The sequence below is a fragment of the Chelon labrosus genome, assembly GCF_963514085.1.
Source record: "Chelon labrosus genome assembly, chromosome: 16".
NCBI lineage: Eukaryota > Metazoa > Chordata > Actinopteri > Mugiliformes > Mugilidae > Chelon > Chelon labrosus.
The window spans coordinates 26,301,772-26,312,557 of NC_140349.1; the positions used below are offsets into that span (position 1 = coordinate 26,301,772).

The 10,786-nt window shown below is 40.4% G+C and overlaps 1 protein-coding gene across 2 annotated transcripts; it reads right to left on the reverse strand.

Annotated features, from left to right (window-relative positions):
* Nucleotides 1-747: 747 nt before the first annotated feature.
* On the reverse strand, nt 748-10,731 carry ppp1r10 (protein phosphatase 1, regulatory subunit 10). Of its 2 annotated transcripts, XM_084563998.1 has the most exons (19): nt 10,721-10,731; nt 10,264-10,548; nt 6,930-7,038; nt 6,735-6,821; nt 6,226-6,361; nt 6,089-6,140; nt 5,913-6,002; nt 5,697-5,825; nt 5,503-5,608; nt 5,259-5,362; nt 5,039-5,166; nt 4,637-4,793; nt 4,215-4,358; nt 3,853-4,099; nt 3,593-3,668; nt 3,266-3,484; nt 2,951-3,068; nt 2,467-2,835; nt 748-2,196 (listed from the first exon to the last, which is right to left on the reverse strand). In XM_084563998.1, exons 2-19 carry the CDS (start codon nt 10,268-10,270, stop codon nt 2,045-2,047), a joined length of 2,430 nt encoding a protein of 809 aa, XP_084420124.1. In that variant the 5' UTR covers nt 10,271-10,548; nt 10,721-10,731; the 3' UTR covers nt 748-2,044. The 2 variants fall into 2 exon arrangements, with proteins under 2 accessions (XP_084420124.1, XP_084420125.1); XM_084563999.1 differs by lacking the exon at nt 10,721-10,731 and having other exon boundaries at nt 10,472-10,544.
* Nucleotides 10,732-10,786: the final 55 nt, after the last annotated feature.

The following is a 10,786-nucleotide window of genomic DNA, read 5'->3' on the forward strand; positions in this document are numbered from 1 at the left end:
CGTGGGTGACCATCCCCATGAAGGAGAAATCTGCATCCAGGGAAAGCCATTCAATTTAAGATACTGTTCATGTTGTTTGTACTTTTGATATTTGCTTCTTTCATATGGCTGTATATTGCCATTGGGATTTTACATGCGTTTGTGTGTATGAAAAGTCATTTTAAATCAACTAAATCAACTAAATTTATTCTTCTGTAAAGACATTTGCTGTCTTACGCAGATTGCAAATATCTGAAGAAGCTCTTGACAAACCAAATAATTGAATAAATATTTGATTCTGATGCTGCTTGCAACCAGGATGTGGGAGCAGTTTAGTGCTGAGGTGTCCTTAACCCCCAGCTCTCTCTGTACTGCCTTTTTACTCCATGTCAGCGTCTGATGCTGTTTTGTCACAGGACCAGTCAATATTTGCACTACAGGGCAGGGTTAAAGGCCACTCCTATTAACACTTCACGTTCACCATCTGCACTCCACCCTGCCCTGATAACACGGATCTGAGGGTGAATGTCAACCCCCCCTCCCCACCCCCTGACACACACACACACACACACACACACACACACCCACCAACACACATTTGCCTGGTTATAAATGTTAAAAGTGAAGCACAGCACAGCAGCTCATGAACACCTGAACCCAATGCTGTGCCACCTATGAAGGAGCAGGTCTGGAGTTTCGATCTAGATACAAGTTTAAAGAATGAAGAATTATTCTGTGAGGAACGGAATTCACATTTCATCCAATCTGCTTGTTGTATTTGGACATTTATTCAATACACTGTGTACAAAAAAATTCTGCTGAAAACAAAAGTGTATGAATTTGTGTTCTGGATTCATACAAACATTTCATACTGACAGAACTGAAGTTATCTTTAAAATCTTTCTATCTTTCGCAAGATTTTATCCAAAAAAAAAAAAAAAAAGCGGAGGGAGCAACAAGAAACATTACATTCTTACAGTCCCACAAGAGACACAAAACATGTTTTCACAGAAAACACTTAGTATAGGTAACCCACAGGGGGAATTCATCCTTCCTATCCTCAACACTGGCAATACAAACTTGTCCTGCGTTTAGATGAGAGTAAAGAGATCACAGGCAGCAGCTCTGGGATTAGGGAGAAGCTGCTTTTCTGACAGGACCACAACATGTCTCGATTATCACTCCACCCACACATCCAGCGGACATTCTAACTCTGAGCTGCTGAGACTGGGCACACAAGCAGAAAGCACACACTGCTGTTGTTTCACCCTTGTCCCTTCACATTCAACATCAGCTGCTGCAAAAAAATGTGAAAAAAAAGGTCCTCCTGCTCTGGTCAAGAGTGTTTGTTCATGGAGTTTTTTCAGGACTGGGCAAAATGAAGCACTTTAAATATTATGCCATTCATTTCCAGGCTAACTGTTAATAAATCATGGATGAGGCTAAATTGTTGGCATTTATCTTTTTAAAGTGCTTCATAAACGTTTTTCTTACATTTAGTGGTCATATAGATAGGGAAAAGATTTCCAACTCCTCTACAAACATTACTCATGACGTAACAAAATTGCAAGGAATACAAAAGCAATATCACATCTCGTGTGCAGGACAACAGTGAAAGTAAGCAGGACATTCAGTTAATTGGAAAGCTTTGTGTGGAGTAGGATATTTCCATTTGGTCGACCATGTCACTGGTGTGGAAAGTGACAGAGCAGACAGCTAGCTGCAGCAACTCAGACATAGTGGTCAAATGTGGCAGCGTGTTTTAGTCTCACTGTTAAAAATGATCACAATAAAAACACAGAGTCCCATCAGTGATCATCTCACAGCCTTTGAGTCCATCCCTTCACACTTTCCTGTCCTCTCTCCAGTTTATTATCTCTGTCAGATGAGGCAGAGCTCACTGATTCAAGTCAGTCATAACCTCAAAAGGTAAGACAGAATGTCTTGTCCTTCCTATACTTGTGCATGAAATGGTGATTTCTACACTCTGCACAGATTTGATCAGAGAATGGCTGTTCCAGCGGCCAACAGTTCACAGTCGTTCCTAGACTGGCATCAGTGTCAACTAGTGGCCATGCTGTGGGTGCTGGTTGTTGGTGGGGTAGTTGGGTGGCAGTGGTGGTCCGTTTACGCCAGGGTGATAGAAAGCACAATTGCTTTCATACCTGCAGCTTCCCTTCATCATGAAATGACGACAAACAGGCCTCTTGGACATGTCTGATAAAAGAAAACAGAATAATAATGATCAGATATATTTGTGTTAAGAACAAGAGAGCAGCATAGGGGTGAGTGTCAAAGGACTGTTTCTATACTAAGGGGTTAGCACTGTGGAAATTAACATAAATCTGAATTTACTGTGTGAGCTACTGTGAATACAGATTACGTCATCCTTACTCAGTATTTATGCAGACGTTGTTTGTGCTGGGTAAAGATAAAAACTGAGACTCTAAACTTTTACTTATTTAAGAATAAGGTGATTTCACTTGCCATTCATGTTGTTGTGTCCGCCTCTAGGCCCTCCTCGTCCTCTCCCCCTGAAGCCAGGTTCTCCTCCTCGACCCCGGCCACCTCTGTGGAAGTGGCCCCCTCTGTGGGGACCACCTCTCATGGAGTCATCTCCCCAGTAGTTGCCGTTGTCTCCTCTGCCCTGACCCGGTGGTGGCCCCATCATGCGTGGACCTCCACCAACATTAAAAGGTGGTCCATGGTTGTGAGGGGGTGGGGGGTGGTTAAAGCGAGGACCACCCGGTGAGTTGTTAGGTGGGTAGCCACCATTCATGGGCATCTGCATGTGCATGTTGTTCATGTTGCTCATATTGTTCATGCCTGGGCCGTGTCCCAGTAGACCTGGGTTGACTAAAGACAGAAAAATACAGGGTAAGAAACGATAAGGACCAATTGGACTACAAGCGGACATTATACTACAACAGGAGGGATGTAGTACTATAACAGAATAAGATGCTGAATTTACCTGGTGGAGGTCCAGTCTGGTTCTGTGTCTGCTGCAGGGAGCCCAGTAGCTGTTTAATTTTGTCTGAGAAGTCAGGCTGCTTAATTAAGTCTTCAGTGGACTGATTACCAGAAGCACCCTGATGACAGACAGTTGCTGTTAGTCACTACAAGAATGGACAACTTTCAACCATGTAAACATCTTTTTCAGACAAAAAATAAAATGTGATTTATGTGTTCATTGCATTTAAAGAAAATTTAAAGAAATTAATACGGGAATGCAAAAAGGCACAAACTAAATAGATAACAAACTGTGATTCTATCATCATACACTCACCATGATGGATGAAAGCAGTTCCTGCACATTGACAGTGGGAGCCACAGGGTTGTTGACAGTGTGGGTGGTTTGCGGGCTGCGGGAGGTGTTGCTCAGGTTGTCCATGAGGCTGGCCAGGACAGGCGGCAGCTTGGAGCTCTCGTTCTGGGCAGAGGCAGAGTCTGACTGTGATGTGGTGTCCATGGGCTCGGCATAGCCATCGTCCATCATGGAGGAATCCTGTAGTGGGGACCAGACTGACAGCTTAGTGGGGCAGTTGCAAACACATGTACAGAAAATAACTGATATGGAAAAATATCAGAATTTGCATGATTTGAATGAGCTTACCTCATCCAATGGGATGAGACGGGGAGGCATGGGTTCATAAGGCTCTGGATCTGGTTCATGTGGACTGTCAGGCACACTGGTGATAAGGAAAGGATGAGGAAAATATTGAGACTTAAGTTTTTCCATACACATTCAAAGGACTTAGAAATGTGAAAAGTAAATTTGAATTTCTTGTAATGTTGCTATCACGTTTTGGAATTTGTAGTCCATATTGGGAAAAAAATACTACTTAAGATACCAGGTTGTTTCTATAACTGTACCTCTCTTTACTGAGGAAGATCTCCTGTAGTATGCCCATCTCACGGTCTCTTTGGGTGAGTTTTTCAGTGCTGTGTTCCCCAGGGATAACCAGACTGCCAGTCAGTGTTAGAGGTCTTGGTGGCGTCCAAGGGACCCTTTCTTCCATATTGTCATGGGAAAGACGGCGGGCCATTTCAAACGTCTGCCTGTCCATCATCAGCTCTCGTTTGGCAGCCTCACCGAAGTCCTTGATTTTGTTGACATTGACTGTGGAGTAAATATAATAACAGCATTAATAATCAATCCTTTTTGTGATAGTTTACAGGCCAACTGTTAACACTCTAAATTGGACACATTTTATTTTCAGAAGCACATGCCTTACCTCTCTCTGTCTCATCCAGATCAAAGTAGAAGTAGTGTTTGAGCTGCTCCTCTTCCGCCCAGTGAACCGTCTTCTTCTTCTTGCCCTTTTTGGTCAAGCTTTCTTCTTCTCCACGTGGTTCTGCCAAAGCATTAGGCTTCTCACCTACAAACCAAAAAAGCCAATGAGATTATTTTAAAAACTTAAGAGCACTCATTCCCACTAAATTACAAAATACAAGGTAATGTAATGTCAAAAAGATGAATATTATAATCCCCATAATAATTCTAATAATACAACTGAATGTGTGTTGATGTATTTTTGTAACTTTATGCATTGTTTTTATAGCACCTTCGTCAGCTTTTGTTTGTAAATGTGCTTTATAAATAACATTGCTATTGCCATTGACAAAATAAATGTAAGTGAGCCTGCAAGGGCCTCACCGCTGTCGCAGGCCTCTGGGTCCTCAGAGGGAACGGGGGTCCCAGGCTGCTCTGGTTCTTGGTTCTCATCAGCAGCAGTGGTAGAAGCAGCAGCATCTGGTGATGACGGTTTTGCGGAAGATGAAGAATACGAAGGTTTGCTGTCAAATGGACTTGCCTGAGGACAAAAATGGAACAAAAGTGAGAGGCTGGTATTTTAACAGTGTAAAAAACATTATCTATTTCTTGGAATATCTTGCATAGGGTGACAAACTAATGCTCTGTTTCAGCTATGTACAACAAAGTGTATTATGATAAAACCCCAACACAAAATTAAATTAATTTATAATTAATAACTCAGTTTGGAAGATATTTTGAGCATGTCCTGCACCAGCTGTGACCATATATATGATCAGTAGTTACCTTGTTAGAGGTAGGAGAGACAGCTTTGGTACTAGCTGTAGCGTTAGCACTAGATTTCTTCTTCTTGATCTTGATCCCGGGCACTGGGGCAGAGTTCAGAGCATCTAGGAAGCCTGTGCACTCCATAGCTGCAGTGAATGAAAAGAGCAATAGATTAAAACAACTTTTAATATAACAGAGTTAAAAGTGTCGCTTTAAAAGCAGGTATATTGTAACTTACGCTGTGCTGGAATGATTTTAACTTTAATCTCCTTGGCAGAGTTAGAGGGCATATTTAGAGGTTTATATTTTTTCTCCAGAGGTGGAGCATCTGATGGGCCGGAGCTGTGGAAAATGTATGAAATGGAAACATATTATCACCAGTCACTTAAAAGTATCAATGAGCCAGCAGTGTGACTACACCACAAGATGGTGCTGTGATCACATAGAAGATGAGGCAACATGCCAATGAAAGGTTGCAGTACCTTGGCCTCTTGAGGAGTGGAGGCTTGATGTTGTACTTGTCTCCCAGCTGTGGGGCTGTGGGTGTCTTCTTAGCAGGGGCTGGGTTGGGAGCATCCATCTCCAAACCTATATAATGTTCATATTTAACTTTTAAAATCATTCAAAACCAACAACCAGCACAACCAACAATCAGTTCTCACTGTGTCAAGTTTACCTATGGAGCGAATCTTTGCGTGGCTGGGTGCATGAGCTTTGGGTTTCTCCTTCTTCTTCTCCTCCTCTCCAATCTTTTCCTTCACATCTCGCACTGGAACCTTGCTCTCCTCCTTCCTCTTTTTCTTATCTAGAAGATGAATACAAAGATGTTATAATCAGCTGCATAGGGGAGCCTTTGAAGAAGAAATTTTAAAAGTAATATCTGAGTTTGTACCAGCAGGAGAGTTGCCACTGCTTGAAACACTCTGGGAGCGGATTGTAGCCATCCAACCATCTACGAGTACGGCTGCCAACTTCCTCAATTCTAAAAGCAAGAGATACGATTATTATTGTAATACACACTTTTGTCAATACAAAAGAGTTTAGCATTTTGGTGTAAAAGAAACTCACCTTCTGTGTCTGCACTCTTGCTAAGCTGCTTGACCAGCTTGGCTGTGTTGTTCTAGGATAAGATAAAAGCAGGTTAGATGCTGCAATTGCCTTTATTGAGAGCTGAGGGTGTATTCTAGCAGGAACTAAGCAAGTACCTGTTTGAGGTGGTCTACTTTGAGAGGCAACTTCTGCAGAGTGAGTAGGATCAGCTGAAGCAGGGGGGTATTGTTGGTTGTTTTGGAGTAGGTGAGCCAAGAGTTGAGGAGTCTGTAGCCACCAACTCTGATAAACCTGGACAAAAGAGGGAACAAGTGATTTATAATTAGTGACGGACTACAAGATCAACAATTAACAGTAAAACAAGAAAGAAAATGTTTGTTGTGTTCAGATGAAAATAATGTCAAAATGTTTCTGACAAGGATTTGAACACTCATTCTTTCAGACTTGCATGGCAAAAGCACAATGTGCTTAGGTAGAAAAGTACATATTTTTATTTCAGTAACGTTAAACTTGGTTCTGATTTCTTAAGAGTTGACAGTTTTTCCAACTATAAATCTTTACATATTCTCATCCATATCTATGTATATTTATCATAAATATTAAATTATTATGGAAATCAAGTAGGGATACATAGTATAAAAAGCAGAAATATTGTAAGGTTTACCTGTTAAGAACATCATGTGATTTTGTCTGCAGCAGGATGTTCAGGTACATACATCTACTGACCATCTTAGTAGAGGCTTTCATCAGGCTGCAGCAAAGGAAAAGGTGATCAGACATCACTAAATGGAAGGGCCATGTTCCATATTTCTAACATTAAACCCACAGAAATACATCATGTCTAACTTCAATTTCTTACCTGAAGACCTTTGGGACTCCCTCCAGGCTACGGAGCTCTCCATCCTTTCCCAGCAGGGCCTCCACACCTTTCAAAATCTCTCTTGGGTCTACTGGTCGCCCCGCCATACCTAAAACACACATCATAAACAATTGAAACATTATTAAGCAGAACTCAAACGGATGTTTTCAGGTTACTATTTTCTGGTATGCACGGGGGCATCTTTAGTCTGTAAAATGTGTTGTGAAGTTTGGACTATTTGCCTGACAGATAGAAAAAGGGATCTCCATGTGACAGAATACCACCCAGACTGTTATTATTTCGGACTCAACTGTTCCAACCGGTCACATTTCAGAGAAAATCAAGGCTCACTTCGCCACTAAACGCCACCTAGATCCCACTTTGAATCATCACTGAAAACTGTAAAGTGTTTGCATCAAGGACATCTCATCATCATCATCAAACTCCAAACAACTGACAAACAATATCAAGAGCCACCCAAAAAATTCTGATTGGGTTCACTGAGGATTTCCGCACCATATTCATCAAACTGTTAAACACAACTGCTCAATCAGCTTGCAAATGAGACAATGTATCCAAGAAGTATCTCAGGTTGAAACAGAAAAAGGTCATACCACCTAGAATGATGCTTTGGCTGACATGGTCACATACAAGTGACTAAGAGCAGCATAAGATTCTAGCCCTGTGACCCTTTGACAAACATCCATAGCAACTGACGGCTTCACTCTGCTGCCTCATTCTTGAAATGTTTGGAGAGTTTCAGGGGGTCGACAGAACTCCAGTTCAGCAAGGACAAGGACAGGATGCTGTAACTTATTTGCGAAGTGCCAGAGTCTCTCCACTCTGGAACATTTACTTGCAGGACAGGACATATTCTCGTAAAACGTTCATTTTGTGTGGTCACAGTTTATTCCAGTTCAGGTTATGACTTAAGAGGCAGGATCAATGCAGACAATCCTTATAAATCATCACATCCACTTAATTGACCTCTTTATTTACCTTTTAATTTTATTTATTTATTAAGTATTTTACTAATAAAATGTCAACAAATTGTGAACAACTTTTTTTACCTGGCTCTTATTATGTATTCAATATCAGGTATGTTTACATATATATGTAATATATTGATGGTATTGGGAAAAAATAAGGTGAAAAATTAAATATAGCCAAAGAGAGGAATTAAAAAAATGTTACTGATAATGAGTTATCAATTTTTTAATTCCATACATCTAACACAGTCATTCACAGTTGTGGAAAAATGCAACGCAGACAAGAAGAAAGGGGAAAAAACCTCAATGATACCTTGTACATACATATTCTCCTAATTAATATGGCATCTGACAAAAGATCAATGAGACAGATTCAAAATATATTCAACAAATTAAAATGTGGCTATGAATGAAAAATGAAATGCTTTAAAACTGTAGAATCAGTTTATGAATATCATCCGTTTCCTTTAATGTATGATCAAAGTAAAAGTACTTCTATACTGTTCAGTATATAAACTAACCATTATTGTTCCAGCCATAAAGTACATGTCAGGTCCCTTACTGCCACCTACAGGTTAACCTATGTTTGCACACCAGCACCTTACTGACTGGCACAGAAATACATTACAAATTAACAGTCAATGCAGTATTACATAGCAATGGTTGCTAGTGTAACAAATAATCCTGACAGTGAAATAAATTATGACTGAAAGGTGTTGTATGTTTCATAATTTCAATAAGTCTACTTATTATCTTTGAGAAATTGAATGTGACCAAAACAACAACATAGTCATTTGATCACTATGTATTCAATTGTATATTTTAAAAATGATTAAATTGTGTTAAATTATTATGAAAACCACCAAATGGTTCATAACTTCTGGGATTGAGGCTTTAAGCATGCACTTAGTTTTTCCATGTTTACACATTTTGTAACGACACACTTTGGGTTAATTGCGAATTTGAATACAGAACCTGTAGTCCTGATGGAAATCACTTGACTCGAAATGTCATGATGTGAGGAATCAGTTAGGTCTTACCCGCGTAACTGTTGTAGTAGAAGTTTTATATAGTCTCAGACCTCCACAACACTGCAAATAAACCATTTCCTGTAAATGTCACAATTGTTATAAATATACACAATATTAGTGTCAAACATGGCCCTGGTTCCTGATTCAGGTGGAGAAAGAACATTATTATTGGTGAAAAGTCATACTGTGGTGTTAGGTATCACTGGTAAATTGAGTAAAAACAATCTTATGACTGCAGCCAATGACCAAGCAATCAACAAAAAAAAATAAATAAATAAATTATATATATATAAAAGTCTAACGGTTGTGCAATAGACTTGCCTATGAGTAAGGAAACATGTATCTTCATCAAGGACACATAAATACAAACGCCCTCGGTTATATAAGGGCAGATCACGAAGCCTATAAAAGGCTCGACATCTGTCACAGAACAGGCTTGCTCCTGCGGTTCAGCTGCTTGACAAAGGGGAGGGAGCTAGAGACTGACTGCTAATCAGAGCCCTCCCTCTGTTAACCACTTCAACGACAAACCAATCCCTTCGCAAACAACAATGGCTCTCATAGCAAACAGCGTTCAGGCTAATAGAAAAACAAGGCGACGAGCACCGGGAGTATAGCGAACCATACGCGTAAAGAAATCGGACAATGCGATGGGTATGAGTCAATACTTGTTGCAAATATTCCCAAATGTTGCTCCGAGGAAAACTCGGCTAGCCCCCGAGCTGGCCGAAGACGATAAGCAAACCACAACCAGTCCACCATATTGTCAATCCCCAGTTTGTGCTTCGAAAGACCACTTTGCGAGACATCCTGCAATCTTTATCCGCAGATTGCCGAGTGCATGATGCGAGCTTTCGGGAAGTCCCTGTGCTATACTTAACATTTCAACACACAGTGCTTGGTAAGATACGTCCACAATCCTCAAACTAATGCAATCTTTATGTATAGATTGCGGCTGGGTGTTCGTTCCATGGAGCAGCCCCTACGAAAGTCTGGCAGGCAAAAAGTCCGACTTCATGATCTAGTTTGCGTACTGTGCCTACGGCAATCTTTATGAATAGATTGCTTATGGTTATCTAACGATTTTAAAGTTATGGTTTTATTTGTACAATTCGTCTATTCCGTCTCACACACAAAGAAACGGAGCGATGTGCGTCCGTCCACTTTCCTGTGTGAGCTCATACTATAACAGTATTTTATAATTGTTTGCCAAGAACCAAGCTAATTTACGGTGCCTGCTAGCCAGCAACCGCTAGCTAGCCTATTATCTACTATTTTCGTTTGAATGTCGAGTCAATTTCAAAATCAACTTACTATTCATATTATAGATCCTCAGCGTCTCGGGAATATTATAGTGTGCTTTTCAGGCACTTATATCTCCTATTACATAAATTTAATGTCGTCAACCTTCATGGTTTTAATATCAACTGAAAGACTTCTAATGGGTGGGGCTGTGGTAGCTATGCTAGCATTTCCTTCTGGAAGAAACTGGAGGCAAAAATAGTAATCAAATGTCCATTACTTGAAGAAAAAATATGAATTTGAGTAGAGTTGTTCAAAGTCCTCGACGGTTCAGTCTTCGGCAAAGCGAATGCATACCTGGAAAACACACAAAAACACACATTTAATATCGACTCTGTCAAATATTCCAGTTCTTCGTCTATAGTAAAGTTTTCTGGTGCTATATTTTTATATATTTAGAGGTAATATCGCATGAAAAGAAGGACAATATGTTGAAAATAAGCCGTCCTGTCTTTCTGACTTCACTTACCTTTGACCAAATCCAGGAATGAGCTCGAAAGGGAGGGACTTACGTTTTATACTACGTGACGTTTTT

Bases quoted from the DNA above. Each gene is read 5' to 3' on its own strand.
- ppp1r10 (XM_084563998.1), bottom strand. The intron at 4,359-4,636 runs GTGAGGCCCTTG...TTTGGTTTGTAG, and splicing joins CCCAGAGGCCTGCGACAGCG to GTGAGAAGCCTAATGCTTTG. The intron at 3,485-3,592 runs GTAAGCTCATTC...TCCCCACTACAG, and splicing joins GTCTCATCCCATTGGATGAG to GATTCCTCCATGATGGACGA.